This window comes from Thermobia domestica, chromosome 9 (assembly GCF_964235325.1).
Source record: "Thermobia domestica chromosome 9, izTheDome1.hap1.1, whole genome shotgun sequence".
Lineage (NCBI taxonomy): Eukaryota > Metazoa > Arthropoda > Insecta > Zygentoma > Lepismatidae > Thermobia > Thermobia domestica.
In genome coordinates, this window is record NC_137462.1 from 34,606,004 (window position 1) to 34,624,090 (window position 18,087).

General features: G+C 33.0%; 1 protein-coding gene and 1 long non-coding RNA gene across 8 annotated transcripts in view; one reads left to right on the plus strand and one right to left on the minus strand.

Annotated features, from left to right (window-relative positions):
* The window catches only part of LOC145694549 (uncharacterized), a 167,624-nt gene that overhangs the window by 121,151 nt on the left and 28,386 nt on the right, over positions 1–18,087 (plus strand). The gene's annotated exons all lie outside the window — the stretch shown is intronic.
* The window catches only part of Syx1A (Syntaxin 1A), a 229,222-nt gene that overhangs the window by 36,711 nt on the left and 174,424 nt on the right, over positions 1–18,087 (minus strand). Inside the window, exons 9-10 of one of the 7 annotated variants that reach the window (XR_014133022.1) lie at positions 9,849–16,874; positions 6,094–6,228 (exon numbers count right to left, since the gene is read on the minus strand). The exons of 4 other annotated variants lie outside the window; for them this stretch is intronic. Coding sequence is in view for 1 of the 3 variants with exons in the window: in XM_081770868.1 (XP_081626994.1) it covers positions 16,797–16,874 (78 nt within the window). In the remaining 2 variants the exon portion in view is untranslated. Of the gene's footprint in view, positions 1–6,093; positions 6,229–9,848; positions 16,875–18,087 lie in introns of those variants that run through there. 2 more of the 7 variants (XR_014133023.1, XM_081770868.1) reach the window with 2 other exon arrangements.

Consider the following 18,087-nt stretch of genomic DNA (forward strand, 5'->3'; position numbering starts at 1 on the left):
TCACTCTGTATAGCCTCCTTTTAGCAACGCAACTATTTTGGTTCGATCACATGCGAAATCAAAATTGAGAATAATCGTTGGTCATTTGATGCTTGCAATGCTCCGTAGAAACCTTTCGTTACCTATTGACTCAATGGTCCTGATGCAAAAACAGGATAAACAAGAGTGCAGAAAGACAATGAAACAACATATGGCATGTATCTGCAGGACGTTCTCGTCTTTTCGCAAACATGGCACTATGTCTATTACACAACTTGCCTGACGTAACAATATATTTCATGAAGAGAGAGCACAGGTATCCCGAAGCGGGCACGGAAAACAGATAATCAGAAAATACTGGTTATGCTATTCCTCCATTGCATCTGGTGAAGCATTTACCGAAAGTGCATTTTTTTCTCTAATGTATAAGAGTGATATTGCAGTATTATGAAACGAAATAAAAAAATAAATAAATAAATTTAAAAAAATCAGTACTCTTTATTCTTTATTTCTATCAATGCAAATTACCTTACTACATACACATTTTTGTGGTCTGGATCTAAAGTTTCGAATTTATGTTAGGAAGCGAGATAATCATAGAAAACAAACCTGAAGCGTTACAATCGAGGTAATAAACGACTAACCCTGCTAACAGAAAAATAGATGTGACTATATTCTGGGAGAAAGCTCATGGTTGTTCTGGTTCTTTAGCAGTGACTGTTTTCACTCAACAATATTAGAAATGCACACAATGATTGAGTTTTCCTACACTAACTTTACTTGATACAACAGTTTCCAACAACATTCGTTATATTTTTCGTAGATTTCAACGGTTAGCGTTGCGCGAAGTGTTCCAGCGCTGCTTATTTACGATATCGGAGTTTGTACGTGCTACATACTTATCTATCTATCTATCTATCTATCTATCTATTATATATATATATATATATATATATATATATATATATATATATATATATATATATATATATATATATATATATATATATATATTATTAGATATTCGTATTACGCTGTAGGGGGTATGTTATCTATAGCTAACAGCTCCTGGGTAGAGAAATTTGCCGATCTAGTACTATACGTGTATATTATATATATATATATATATATATATATATATATATATATATATATATATATATATATATATATATCCATCCATCCCCGACGTACTAAATATTTCACTACCTATGCATGATTATTCGATTTACCAATTAGCACTGTATGAACCATGTCAAAATTTGTGCTGAACATTTTGGGGGTGTGAAAATAATAATGTACTTCGCAATGGAACCATACAGTTACTTTCAACTGTATGTGGAGACGGAACCAATTCTAAAATATATTTGCAATGGTTATATATTATTAAAAACCTAGGAAAATCAACCAAGGTTATAAACTTGCACATCGTGTCACTATTCTGACACGAAAAAAAAATTAAAACTTACGGACCATTTATATCTATTACGATTAATTTATTAGTTTAGGTTCTCAATCGAATGTATTTTAATAAAATTACCTACTGATTATTTCCGAAGGCTTCTTCATCAGCTTCGCCACAAGTGTTAGAAGTTATTGGTCTTGATGTAAATGTTACCTGTTTTGAGTTTTCCTCATTGTTAAGTTTTTCACTTACACTTAGATTATAGACTTCTGTACTGTTTTCACAGAGATAAACTAATAATGACATGTTTTTTTTTTTTTTTTTTTTTTTTTTACTCTTGAGTTTTTATTTTACACATATTTTGCTTACACGTATGTTCAAAAAATACGTGCTTTTGTCGTCGCAATTGTTAAGAGTTAATTGCATTGTTCAAATAATATTGAAACCAATAAAGATGCTGTAAACGGAATTCAAGAACTGAATTCAAGAACTGAAATAGATGATGTTATGGGTTTTATTTTATTAAGTATGCCATTCCAAATAATTCTTTCTCTTCCTTCCTCCTTCGATATTTTTCTCAGTGGCTTCTCGTGTTGGTTCATTGTAGGTTTATTTATTTATTTTGGACTACTACTGATATATAATTGAAGAGGCTCTTTAGTTAATGTATGGTGCGCTTATTTCAGACTGCTTTTCTTGTTTCATGCGTATGCACCTTCGATGTTTCTCGCACCTAATCTCACACAACCCTTCTACCGTATGTACACATTTGTGCCATGGAGAACAAAGACTTAAGGACATTCACATTCAATGATATATATATATATATAAACTAGATATAACAAAGTAATATTCTTTCATTGTTTAAGAATGTAAACTAGTGCAAATAGGGGAAGTCCACACATATAAATTTGAGGCAACGAAAATCGAAGATACATAAGCGTGAAATATAACATTTTATTTTATTTATTTAATTTTGAAGATCACACATTACCATCTTTCATCCTTTGTTGTTGTTGTTGTTGTTCTTCTTCTTCTTCTTATTATTATTATTATTATTTTTATTTGAAGTAAATAATGAAGTAAGGAGCAAATTCACGCAATAATTTTCACTGCGTTAGTTGTGTGCATTTGTCATGATATTCGAAGGTTATTCAATGAAACGAATATCTTACAAATTTACATTCAGCAGTTCTAGTTATCAAGTATATTAATCCTTATTTCTTTATGATCTTGCTATTTCGTAATTATCCTGTATGTATATTGTTTACATTGATTGACATGACCCTATTATCAAGTGATGCGACAATGTACCCGAAGATAAAAGCTTTACAGCAATATATATATTCAAAGTGTTATAGTGGAACTTTTGCTACACTGGTCAAACACTGGTTGACGTTATAGATGGTGCATACTGTTATAGATAGGGAACAAACGCACACGTACTTGCTTTTATGGACTATGATGTGTCACAATTCAAGTCCATTTCAATACAATTCATTGGCCGTACATGATAGTCACAAAATTTTTCATCACAATTACACTGGAAAATTCAAGTATAGGTTGAAACTTTCTTTTTTTCCGCCAAGCACTAAGACATTGCGTTGACTGGAATTTAACATCTTCTCAATATATGCAGTACGACCTACTATATAAAGTGGAATCCAAACTACTACCCAGATTTTTATCCAATGTTTAGAAGCCCGGATCTGGGATGGAATCCGAGACTGTGTATACAGGAAACGCGGGTGAACCACGTGCCACAAAGGGCACAAGAAGACACGCACCTGATGTTATAGAGGCACAAGAAAACACCATATTATAGAGGTAACATTCGACCAATTAAATCTTTTATCAAGCACTTTCGAATGATATGTATGCTATGGATCTATCTTGATGAATACCAGAAGTCACAGCACAGCGTTACCTGCAAGAATCTTTTAACCAGCTGAAAGAATTCTCGTTTACACACGATGGCATTACTTCGTATAGCAAACTACTTTGCTGGAAAACTCACACTAAATCCTGTTGGCAAAGTTATATACTAAATGCTTGAAGTAATTCGCAACTAAATTACCAACTATGTATCAAAACACACACGCAGCTAGGCTTAGTTTTCTTACTGAAAAGTGCATGGATTTCAAGTATCTAAACAAAATTTTTAAAACGTTATAATTATCTTGAACAGTTAATAATTACGAAGTTTAAAATTTTATTAGCCGATACAAAAAAAAAAAAAAAAAAAAAAAGTGTTACATAACCTGTATTTACCATTTTTTTTCTTATCAGGCAAAAGGGCAAAATTTTTATTCTGGCCAAAACATAACGAATTCTTGTCATATTGAACTAAAGCAGTCTTTTGGTAGTACCTTCCATCCATTTTTCTTATAGTTCTATTTTGTATTTCTACTATAATCTAATCTGTACATGCTGCAATAGAAATTGAACTTAATGGACAGAATATTGTCCGTTATCCATTATGTGTATAACGATACTGGCGGATAACCATTTCCATTGAAAACGTTCATTTAATGAAATCTGGTATAAAAACCGATCGAACTCGACAGAATTGAAAGCAAAACAATAATCATAAAAAAGGACCATATACATTAATAAATCGTATGGTTGTTAATTTGTTTACATTTTACTCTAGACTGGAGCAATGACTTTTCTCAACACCGTGTTCATACGAAAACTTCTCTATTGAACAATTTGCCTCCGATCCAAACTGAGATACACGTCTACCTGGATGGAAATATTCCATAACACGTTGACTGTCAACACTAGTAAGCAGGGGTCATTTTTCATTTATTTGTTACTTTTTTTTTTTTAATAGATTAAGTTACACACTAAGGAACAATGTTGGTAACTAGCTTATAAGTAACTCGGCTTGCAAATCAAGGAGTAATCAACTGATGTAACATATGACTTTGAATAGGATAATTATAATGACCCATCGGCATGTCACATGGCAATGAAGGAAGCGGTCAAAATAAATGGCAGGATTATCATTTTTGTGTATGTAAGTTCTGTTGTTCCAAAAATTACGAAATTGATTGAATTCCCACTTCGGTGTAATGCCTAGTAAATCGATATGAAACAAAGTAACCCATGTCTGAATTGTATGTAACCATTTCTAAGGGTTCTCCAGACTTTAAAAAGCACACTGTGTTTACGAAAATGGAAGAATTGAAAAATTGGGAGATGACTCTCTATCTTACATTAGCGAGTGATGCCACCATACGAATGAGGAATATTCATACTGATTCAAAAACTATACATTAGAAAATATTTCCATACCTCTCCTCTCGTGGCGAATAATAGGCTTTAAAAAAAAATAAAATAAAATAAAAAAAAATATATATATATATATATATAAAACTTTCAACTTAAAATGGCTTCAGAAGACAGTCCTAAGTCCTTCTGAAGCCGATGTTGGATCGTCCGAATTGAAACAACTTTGAACAATTCGGGGTGTTTCTATTTTAAACCTCTGGATGTTATTGATGGACCAAACATTACTTCGTTTTAACATGCCGTCTGTCAGCCCTATTTGTTGTTGTCTTTGGGTTATCTGAACCAAGTTTTCGTTTTGATGTTTCGCCATATGGTACAGAATTAGCTGCCTTTTTCAGAAGATATAGTCTGCCTTGAAACTTTCAATTCTGAAACCACAAGAATTACAGAAACCTTTTGCTCTAAAAATGTTAACCATGCTTTTTCGTAGCTTTCCATGTTAAAACTGAGCTATTGTTGAAGTGAATATTAACACACAGAAGATTCTTGCTGAAATAATCGCCACCACTCTCATTGTCTGGTAGCAAGGCAAAGACAAAAGAAAAAGAAAAAAAAATCATATAAAGATAAACTCTAAATTTTTTTCTGGCACAGTATACAGGCAAGGACACATGTTCTGAAACATTATGGTACATTCAGTTGGTGTTAGAAATTTTATTTTAATCTTAATTTAAGAAAACAATTTTACTTACAAACTATACAAACAACACACATACTTACATTAGTGATTTATGTTTTGTTGGACGAAGAATATTACATTGCATTCGAAATGGGATATGCTACTGAGTGCATTATTTCATCTTCTATGCAGGTAGAGAACAAATTAATAAATCACTACTTATGATGCGAATACCGGTGTAACCTTTGAACTAGAATAACAATTTTTCTTCTTCAAATTACCAGAATTTGAAAAACTACTCAATTTTTATTTCTTTCCTAATTACTTTTGAAAAGTCTTAATGTAAATCATTTTTTTTTTTTAACTTTTAAATAAGTTTCACTCATTACATTGACAGACTTTAAAAACTGCTTTGAACATCATTACGTTTAACACTTTATATCATAATTAAAATAAACATGTAACTCTATCCATCACGACTCTGGAACTCAGTAAAGGAATAATTAACAGTTCTGACCAGGGTATATACACACTTATTTTTTAAAACTAAAATACAGTGTATCGGTTTCGACACTTTAACGTTATCTTCATCAGACATTAACTCTTACTGTATTTTAGTTATCTGTACTCGCTACACTGTATTTTATTTTTAATAAATAAGTATACTTTGGTCAGAAGTGTTAATTATTCGTTAAATAAACAGTACGCAGTGAATATAAAAATATACATATTCTGTTTTGAGCCTTGATATCTATTATCATAGTATAAATAGATGGATTATATGAAAACTCACCTGCGCGTACAAAAAACAAAATCTCTCAATATATACAGTAAATTCTGCATTATGGTCGGAGTGTTGGCTGTGTGCTTTGCCATTTTTCATGTAAACCTCGCACGATTCATACTAACCACATTATTTTCCTGGTAGCTTGCAAAAGAACATGCATTATGTTAAGAAATAAACATGCATCAAAATACATTCGTTTGTAACCCAAAATGTTTCACACCAACAAGGCTACACATATGTTAGCACAATCCAGGAATTTGCTCACCATTAAAAGGAGATCAGGAAGACGTATTAGGTTAACTTATTCCATCAGAAGGTACACAAAATTCTTAAATTAAATGAATAAAAATATAGCTTTTTCTTTATTATTGACACAAATATACGTAAGTATTACGGGCACGAGCAGTAACCGCGTGAAAGACTCTTTGCATTATACCACATTTCTTGTCACTAACAGAACTAATCCACAAATATTTCTTTATAACGTGTTTGGGTTGTCAATTTTGACATCGGTAGCTAATATTGTGTCACGTATAATATCAGAGAATGAGAACATATAATTATTAACATGTATGTGAAAAAGAAAAAAAAAAAAAACCTAATGACACATATCATCGACGGATGGCTTACCGCTGGTGCGTGGGGCCTCTGGTTCGATTCCCGGCAAGTAAAATCGTGGTGAACAACACCGTGTCCGTGGGTTTTCTCAGGATACTCTCGTTTCCTCCCACATTCTCATTCCACAAATTCTTCCACCATCGTTCACTTGCCTTAATCATCCGTTTCCCTTCGCCTAAAGGGCATAATTATGGGACGTTAAACTGAAAGATTTCGTTTTATTGCGTATCACCGAAGGAAACCTTGGCCACCTTTTGTGATGGGCTATACTATGAGTAAATACCGATTTGAAATTATGGTTTGATTCAATGCTCAAGAATTGAAATTAATTTTGTTTCATTTGGCGAAACACCTGAGTGTACATACGCATATATTTGTGTATGTTCGGAGAAACTGATTATACCAGACAATTTCTGCGTTTTCCTATCATAGTTCTATCTTAGGGTATACTTATAGTATTCCATTTCATTACTGGGCAGAAAGTTCGAAAAGTTACGCAGATAAGTACGTCAAGCTATGTATTGGTGATAAGATAAACACTTATTGTTTTTTGCAAGTTATTCTTTTTTTTTTAAAGAAGAAACTCTAACCAATTATTCTTTTCTTCTGTGATTCTTCCTTATATTTTCTTTTTGTTAACTTCGTTTTTCTAAAAATAAGTTTTCATGTAGGATGCATTGAATAGTACGATGGCATATACTTTCCTGATTTGTATCGAAGATACTCATGGAACATGGATACTCATTTTTATTTTAATATTTATTGATTTTCGTATATCTCCCCCTCCTTCCCATCCCCTACGTTATTCCGTCAAAGTGAAATGGTAAAATCCATCCCAGGCACGAACGTCTTCTATGTTGAAAATTTGATCGAGATCGGTCATTTGGATCAAGAGTTGAGTTTTTCATTTTTTTTATATATAATTCCCCTCCCCGAAGTTCTGCCGTCAAAGTGAATAGCTAAAAACACTCCCAGGCCAGAACTGCATTTACGTTAAAAATTTGATCGAGATCGGTCGGGTGGTTTAAGAGATTAAGATTCACAAACATAGTCACTTTCAATTTGGATCTGAAGTTTTTTGTTCATAGATACCGCTATTAATACATCGATTCCTTTCATGTTCCTTTATGCGTATCCTTTATCAGCTTCACCTAACATATTACATTTTATGGACAGTATGGTGGACATAATTTTGTTTGTGGGTTTCTCGAATTTCATACTTACTACCACATTTTATCGTTCACTTGCAATTGAGTTCTACTTTAGACTATATGATATAATTTCACTGCATTTATATTATTTATTATTTTTCTTAAGACAATTGCTTGTTACGGATACAATATCATCCCAACAATTTGCTCCATAGTACAGTATTCAGAATTCTTATATACGAGTCCTTGAAGTGTTGTCTAATTTACTGAAGATCAACAGTGGGCAGAGTGTAGGCTGTAAACACAGTATATATGATTTTTTCCCTTCTCGTAGATCTTTGTAACGTGATGTAGTTGCTTATGTGAAGTTGAATCGTACGTATTGACAGAAATGTGTTTCTGTTAACAATTTACCTTTTTGACTTATTTTTACTCTTATTGCATACTTAAGTTTCTCCAATGTAAAGTTTGATAAGTGGGGTTCACCTTCATGGATATCCAAACTGAGGTTCCATATCTACAGATATAATAGACTATTATTTGTTTACCTTGGAGTTTAACATCCCTTTAAAAGATCCTTGCTATATGAGATATAGTTTGAACACAAACAAAACCACCCATGTGTGGCATTATTCAAGAAAAGGGCGGGTCAGTTTACTTGCAGTTTTTGGCGACAATGGTAAGTGGCCAAACCCTTTGTAATGGTTGCAACATTTGACTCATTGGCAGGCTGCGAGTGATCATAATGGCCTTTTGAAACTTTTAATGTTGATAAGAAAAGTTGGTTTAGTTTGTGACTGTACTATAGGTCTACAGTTTAACGTGAAATCCGAAACATGAATTCATACTGAGAACTGAGGCTAACTATTGTGCATTAAAAAGGATTTATATAAAATTTCAGAAATGTCTGCTATCCATATTTGGCACTCTTTCCGAAATGTCTAAGATACTGATTATTATACGGTGTGTACGATAATAATACGCAGGCTTCAACTTAGGCAGGACTAATCACACCAGTGCTCAGAAAATTAGTTTATCAAACTTTTTTTTTTTTCATAAAAAAAAAAAAAAAAAAAACTTCAGAAACCTTTTCCCCTTGTTATATTTACAGAGTTGTCAACAAAATCAGATGAAAAAGCATACCATCTGTAGTACACAACAGGCATGTAACAAACTTGAAAATGTAGCATAGAGTGGCCGAGAAACTATAGGTAGCAGTCTTTTAGTTCGAATTAGGCTTGCAAACTAAGGGAGGAGAATCTCTTGTAGCCACGGTTTCATACGGAAGCATATAATTACACAATACGTCATTATTATTTTTCTTCTGTCCTTCGAACACAATTGTGACAAAAACTCGTTATTCTTGCGTTATTTTATTAAGTCTTTCTTCAGCTTTATTGCAATATATTTTTCATTGTACTGAATGTTCTTTCAACAATAGTTTCTTTACTTTGACAAGTTTCCGACTAACCATTCAAAGAATAATTTAAAAGAAAGAAAGAAAATCCCTGAACTTATTAAAAAAAAAAAAATAAATAAATAACTTTGTATTGTACGGTCAGCTACAAAAGAAAATAGCATTCTCTGTATACAAAGTACGGTATTTTCTTTTGTAGTAGACTGTACAGAAAGTATGAATTTTCATCTTTTACCATGCGAACGTGAGAAAAGAAACGAACGAAATACAACAGAAACACAAATCCGTGTTGGAAGCAAGAAGTAACATACTGAATACAATCATGCGACTTCTTTCTTAAAACTCAGAACTTACGGAAAACTTGAATAAGAAATGCAAAAAAAAAAAGAACGAAAATAAACAAACGTATTATTTAATAAACTCAATATATTGTAAAATAAATTTATTTACATGTAATACATTCACGTAACAAACTATTATACAGCATATATATTTTAATTTCTTATTTTCAAAAAAGGGATAAGAAATACAACAGATTAAGCAAACAAGCATGATAAGGAACATTATGTACTTACAAAACATCACATCTGCGATCCCAGCATCTTGATATATATATATATTTTTTGTATCACGCAAAATTCAATCTTCATTGTATCTACAATGCCACTATGCAGTCAGTCTGGACATACATTCTGTATTTATGGCACAGTACCGCTAATGGGAAAGGCATTAACTTGTCCATACGCTGAGATTCACACATTTCACAACAGAAAACTGTCTTTTTTATTTATTTCGTTACAAATATTCTGAGTATTGCAACTGAACTGAACAGGGTATAGCGATAAAAGAGAGAGAGAGACAGAGAGAGGTTACGAAAGAATGAGATCTCTGCATTGTTAACTGGTGCAGAAACAATGAGGAACACTGGCAGTAATCCTTTGGGTCTGGGAAGTGTGAAATGGAATGTTTGGTTTTTAAGTACCAATACTTTCGTGAGTATAGTCACAGACAGCAGATTCAGAAGTCTTAATAACACCTCTTGTTTGAATATATTAACTAAGTTAATATTCTATACCAAAAACTAATATGGATAATGTTCCACATTACCCAGGTTAGTGTTTGATATGTATTATAATGTGTTCCATATGCTCAATTACTAAGTTAATATTACTCAATCATTGTCCATGATATGAGTACAAAATATATATCAGTATTTGCTTTCAACTGTCGGGATCAATCGAATACATTGGCTAGCGTAACTATGAACTACGATATTATTGCTATATGCCATTTTCGTCACTACATAATATTTTCAAAATTTTTAAGAATAAATATAATATGTTTTATTATTAGTCATTATTTTCCAGGAATAGCTTTGCTACTATTTTAATATACTTTTGCAATTACTACCTTCCTCTGAAAATTCCAATTTAATTAATCAAATCACATTACGATTTCTTCAGAAGACAAAATACGAAATATAACTTCGTAAGATAGCACTGTAAAAATTACTCATCCACTATATGATCTTAGATATACGTACAACCTTGTTCATTAAATAAGCCATGGATTTTTTTTTTTTTTTTCTAGTTTGCTCATGGCATTGTGTCCAACTTATCAACAGAAACTTTTATAAATTTTTACCTGCAGTTGTAACACGTTTCGTAAGATTCTTTATACCAACTATACTTAAAAAAAAAAAAAAAAAGTCTAGTACTTAGAAAATGCTATAAAAACAAATTAGTGAAAAGTTTCAGGTATTTTCTCGTAGTTCGCAAATCTGAAGACGCAGTATATGGCATACCATAATTATCACGTCTGAAATTTCTGCTCCATTTAAAACTTTGAGAATATCTATTATCAGTTGTTGACTATGTCAAGACAAATGTAACATTTCAGCTATTCAAATAAAAATAGGTAACTTTCGATTGCTAAGACGTTAATGTTTCGAAGTAAACTTGGACCACATCTCACATAAACTTGAGTTAATTATTCTCTCACTTTACCAGTGTATGTGGTCAAAAGAAAGGAAAAGAAATATGTATAACCATTTAGTAGCATGATTGGTTACATATATGGTAGCATAATTTATGTTAAAGAAAATGGCTTATCGTATTCGTCATTTTTCTTTTTAATTTCGATTTAAATTATCTTTAGTCAATTTGTAGTCAAAATATCCTCTCCTGTTACAAACAATCACAATTGACACTACATATATAACATTTAATAAATAATAAGCTGATCCTTGTAAATGGAATTATTTTACCTTAAATCCCCCCCCCCCTCACGATGATTTGCAATTAGTAATGTCTTTGTTTCCTGACTTTTGCGAAGATAGTAGATAAATCAATTATGAAGAAAAGGCATGATTTCAAACACCTCAATGTATTGTCTAAAAATCAAACGGAGTTTCCAAAATTAGTCTTTCCTTAGTTTTGTGGATGCAAATACAGTAAACCATATAGCATATCTTTTAGATGCAATTATTGTGCTCGTTCAAAGTAAACAACACGTATTCGATGAACAGATCTTTTCTGCATTTGTCTAAGTAGAAAATGCAAATAAGAAAAAGATCCCGCTTACGGTAATAAGTAGTGAGATTTTTCAATAATTCGCCCTCATATTATATATATATATATATATATATATATATATATCTATTAACGCGTCCTATGTCAAACAGCATGCTTTAACTAACAGAATCAAGTATAAATGGTCCAATTTGTGCAAAGGAAACTTCAGTAGTTACAGTTAAATGTGCAGTTTCATATAAATTATAGGAAATAGATCTATGTACAGAGAATTCTACGAGGGTTAGTCAGTAAGTATGTGCAATCTTGTTCTAATCATATGTAGATTGCCTGAACGGCTTTCTGCGCTCGCAAGCCGATAGAGTGCACCATTGTCTTCGCTTGTGACAGGTTTCAGCGTTATCACTTCAGTTCGCTTTGCGCTGCTGCAAAGTAAACACGGCTGTGCCAGTGTCCGTTTGTACTGCAGAAGAACAGCGTTCCGTAATCAGCTTTGTGTGATCTGACGGTGTACCGAGAACTAAAATCTGTAGATGACTTTCAACACAATATGGAGCAATGTTTTACCACGAGGAAGTGTTTATCAATGGACTGAAAATTTCGAAACCTGTCTGCTCTTTTCTCGTCCTTCAAGATTGTTCGACTACTTTTGAACTTTTCAATCCATTGGTATACACTTCGTCGTGGTAAAACATTGCCCCGTATTGTACTGAAACACTTCTACGGATTTCAGTTTCTGTACAACTTCAGACTACAAAAACTGATTACAGAATGTTGTTCTGCAGTGCGAACGGACAGTGGCACGGCCACGTTGATTTCGTAACAGCGTAAAGCGAATTGAAGTGATAACGCTGAAACCTGCCACAAGCTAAGACAATGGTGTCAACTAATATTTGGCGACCGCAGAAGGTCGTACAAGTAGACTACAGACGATCAGAACAAGAAAAAATGAAATCTTTGAGTTTTACGTCTCACGGTTATGCCGGTTAGGCTAAAGGAGACGGTGTTCATGAGTAATGAATGAAATGGTGGAATGAAGAAAGTGGGAGGAAACGGGAGAACCCCGAGGAAACCCACGCACACGGTGTTTGGATCAGAACAAGACTGCACATATTTATTGACTTACCTTTGTATATTGTTTTATTACTCGTCAGTTTCACAGATATCGTGATGATACTTATAGAGTATCTTTCTAATGATTCAGTGTGCTGCTTGAAACTTATGATTTCACAGGACAGCAGTGATGCCAGTTCTCAAAATTTACACATTACTGTTTTCGAAAAATACATGGAATTTCTAAAATTATGCTGTCATCAATTTCCTCTCGTACACAACCCTGTTACTTTCCTTATCGAGTGAGGTATAGATTGTCTTGTTTGTGCAAATATGATTATAATAATTATGGCTTTAACCAGAAACACGATAAATTAAAAATAAAATGTGCAAGTAGATAACATTTTAGAAGTACTAAGTGTCACCTCTCTGAAACTGTCACATTGTTCATTCTTATTACGTTTACTTATAAACTGAATACAAGTGGAGAACTACAACTCCTTACGACACAGCAATATTTACATAAAGAAGTGCTGCAGAAGAGGATAATTTTTTTTTTTTACATTGAGCTGAACTATTTTCACTATTACTACTACTACTAAAAATAATAGTAATAATAATACACTATAAAACGAGGTAACAGGTATATATATTGAACATTATGAAATGCTGATGTAATTAACTCCTGAACATGTAAACTCGAGAGTAAAATTCTGGTCCTATTTTATTTTCTTTCTTCAGATTACTTCGTGACTGCAGTTATTTTCAGGTCCTGTTGCTCTAGCGCGAGAAAAGCTAGGTCCTGGCACTTTTAAGTTCATATATTGTTTAACAGATGTCGCTAGATTCTATGATACAGCAGTTCCACCAGTGTATTTTTGTTAAACTTCACGCTCTTGTAATTCGGGATGCGAAAGTTGCAGTTTCGTTGTGTGTGGTAAGATCATTTTTTTTTCTACAGTGACGTTCAAAATGGAGTAAATGAACAAGTATAAAATTTGAATGATTTTTTGATGAGATTCAATTGTATACTATATTTATAGTTGTTTTAGTAGGTATACTTTATATTGTTAACTACCCATTTATTAGAGGCCCGAAATAAGTCGAAATAAATCTCGACTTTTTTTTTTTTACCTCTTTTTCTGCACTTGAATGTTCACTACTCTATATTTAAACAATTAAAACATGCAATCAAAATATATAGTCTTTTGTTTTTTTTTTAAACCTCAAAAAACCAAAAGGTAATTTGGTCCTTAAGTGGTTAATCTATGGCTGAGTACGTTCTAATACAACACTAACTTATGAACAGCAGGACCTGATATTAACGTGGGCTTCGAACCATGACCAAAGTTTGAATCCTGTGCTTGAAGCCGTTCACCACCACACTATCTCGCCTCCAAAAAACAACTGGGTTACAAGACCATGCTCGTTTGGTTGATCTATAGAGACACACCGTTCACTCGACATTTTGGAAATCCTCTGAGTATATTCTTTTCAAAGTTAAACAAAATTCACGTGTTGATTATGTATCTACTGTAACATTTTGTCGATTATCACAAAAAGTACGTACAATTCTAAAAACATTACTTGAAAGGTATTTAAAATTAAAGTTTAAGCCTAATGATGATTTATACTTCATTAACACTAACGTATACTATCCTTTTAACATTGCCATAGTGAAAGGCTTGAGACGGTATGTTTTTGAATGTTTCATTTTGGTGCGTTGGGTGTTATTAATCCTGGATACTTTTAAATATCTAGAATCAATATTAACAGACCAAAACCACATTCACGAAAAAAAATAAATGTTGATTAAAAGCAGGGAATTCGTATTATTATTCAGTACAAGATTTTTTTTTTCTTTCTTCAAGATCTGTCGTCGCGAATTCTGTCGAGGAATTTGAAGCTTAAAATATATAAAACAATTATCATGCCTGTTGTGCTATATGGTTGCAAAACATGGTCGCTTACTCTGAGGGAAGAACGCAGACTGAAAGTATTTGAGAATAAAATCTTGAGACAAATATTCGAACCCAAGAGGGAATGACGGAAACTTCACAACGAGGAGCTGCATAATTTATACCAGTTACTAAACATTGTTAGGATCAAAAGTCTAGGAGGCTCAAGCGGGCAGGTAATGTTGCCAGAATAGAAGAAAGTAGGAACGCTTTCAAAGTTACCCAATCGGAAAACGATCATTAGGAAGACCTACTGTAGCTGCAGGTGGGAGAATACTATTACGATTGATAGAGCTGGTTAATTTAGTTATCGAGCCTGATGTTGGCCATTTTTTTAGCGGCATAAAAATGAGTTTTTTCGTAATTTTTTCGAAAACTACCCATGAGAATTCACCCTGAATTTATATAATTTTATTCAGCTGAATGAGATGTATCAACTGATGTACGGAGTGCTCGAGAAGTTCTTGTACCTCGAGGTTTGAGAATCACAAACAACCAGATCAGTGGAATTTTAGTAGCTTTATTGGTAACATTGCTTTCATGGTCATAGACAGCAGTTTGGTATCCCTGTATTCGAGGTCATGTGGAGCACTTCGTTATACTGGCACTGCTCTCTGTGATACTTAAAACCTAGGGGTACAGGGACTTCTCGGACTCACTGTATGGTTTATTTATATAATATCCCCCCCCCCCCATTGTACATTATTACTATTGTAGAATTATCAATAATAGTTCTACTCTTTGTAAATAATAATTATTCTCTTTAGCAATTCTTTTGGGCGTACTGCTGGTTTCAAAAAGAAATAAACGGACATTTTTTAAATTAACAAGATTGTACGATAAGTTTGTCATATAGTTTGCAGTTAATTCATCACGAACAACTGTGAAGTTAACACTTTATATATATATATATATATATATATATATATATATATACATAAGTATTTAACATGATATAGAACTTAGCGAAAGACGAGATTCAAAACTTGAACAAACAGAAACTCAGATCTTAGATTTTTTTTTAAATCATCCCTTATGTGCGATGAATACTGTATTATAGCTTACAACTATTCTGTACGCTTTATTTAAGAAGAAAAATCATCTCTCCGAATACAGTTGTTAATACTAAAGCTTTACAACGAAATACATTTTGTGACACTATTATCCATGCTACAGACACACATTTTTAAACCTACCCCTGAGGATACTCCTAATACGAATAACAATTCGTCACACAAAAACATGCTAAATTCTACTACGCAATTTACGATGCTCTAGGCCATTATTGACATATCGTACAGTCAAGAGGCTTCCAGGCACCATATTCAAGAATAAAGACAAATTGTCTCCTCACCGTAGAAGTTTGTTCCTTATCCATTGGCGGAACTTTTGAAACCAAGAATTAACAACATAAAAAAAGGAACAGAACACTACACAGTAACATATAATACTGATATGTCATTTTCTTTAAATACTATGTTATGTCGAGTGAATTTTAAACGCGTATTTTGGTGTCATTCATCTCGGCAACTCCCGTGCGATAATAATTTTCCACAGAATGACTAGCGTTCAAATCAGGAGTATATATGAGTTGTAGGAAACATAACAAAATGAAAATGCTCGTAACTCCGAGAAAAATTACGTATTTCACATACCTACAAATGTATCTACAATGAACAATCAGAAGACTGTATTAATGCAAATTATCCACTTTTCAAGTGTCTATCAAATTATGAAAAAAAAAAAAAAAAAATCTTTAACATTATTGTTATTATTAAAGGGCATTCAGGAGAGATCTCAGAACTTCCCAGCACAAAGGATCTACCAATGACTCTGAACAACTATCCCTATTTCACACCTTGGTAGTCTTTTTTTTTTTTTTTTTTTAAACAGCTATTTACAAAGCACGCTAACTTTTTTTTTTTTTAATTTTTACTTAATATTCAGTCTATACATATACACTCTCTCCGCAATCACCACATCATCCAAGACTGACCGCAAGAACTATAATTAAAATGGTGAGAACTACTATGAGGCAGATAATGATGAAAATTTTTTTCTGTGAAAAGAAAAAACAAAAACAACATAAAATTAAAATCAAGGTTTTTAAATAAATATCAGAACTCATTCAACAAGTATAAATGTATAATGAATGTGTGAATCTGAACATACTTCCGAATTGCCTCTATTTACTATTAAGTACTATGGACGTTCATTTATTAGTTTCCCTAAGGTGTAAAAAAAAATTTTTTAAGGTACATTTGTAACCTATCCATACATGTGTAGGTGGGTCCTTCCTTACTTCTCTACATAATCCCTATTGAGATTCAGTTATTTATTCCACCGTTGCACCAAGTTGTCCAAACCCTTTGGAAAAACAAAAGAGAAAGAAAAACAGGGTGTCTACTAAAATTCCAAAATGAAATTTCGTGACTTTTTCGTGACCTTTTCTTTACCAAATCACACATTTTTCCTAACATTCTCAAGAGCGAATTTGGGTGCAAATTAGGCCGAATTTTCATCCATGCGATAGAAACGTACTTTGCTAGCGATTTGATAGCGTCTAAAGCCGACCATAGACATTTTTGGTGGTGAATTTTAATCTTTTATAAAACAAAATTTTCCAATCTGTACTTACATTTGTACAGTTTAAAAAAATCGTAAACCAAAAGCTAAATTTCGTGACTTTTTCGTGACTTTCGTGACCGTTTTCTGATTTCGTGACTTTTTCGTGACATTCGTGACCGACAGACTCCCTGAAAAAAAAAAAAAAAAAAAAGGCGCTCTGGGTATTTGGGCTAGAACATTGGCAGGGTGGATCTTGTTCAAGAAAACCGTCGAATTAATGTATGCCAAGTTGCAGAAACGTTGAACATTTCTGTTGGAACATCCCATCACATAATTCACGAGAAACTGCAATACCGCAAAGGGTATGCACAATGAGTTCCTCATCAACTGAATGGCGATAATCGACAGATGAGAACGGGTTGCAATCTTGAAGGTTTAATGAGATACCAGCACGATGACAATGTATTACTCATGCGCATTGTAACAGGAGATGAGACATTTGTCCATCATTACACTTCCGATGGACGATGAACATTTCGGAACAGATGAAAAAGAGAAGCGAATGTGTGGAGAGTGCTAAATAGCCAGAGCCCTGATTTTATTTACAAAGGGTCTGGACAACTTGGTACACCAGGAGACAAATGCCTGAATCTCAATGGGGATTATGTGGAAAAGTGAGGACACACCTACACATGCATATGTAG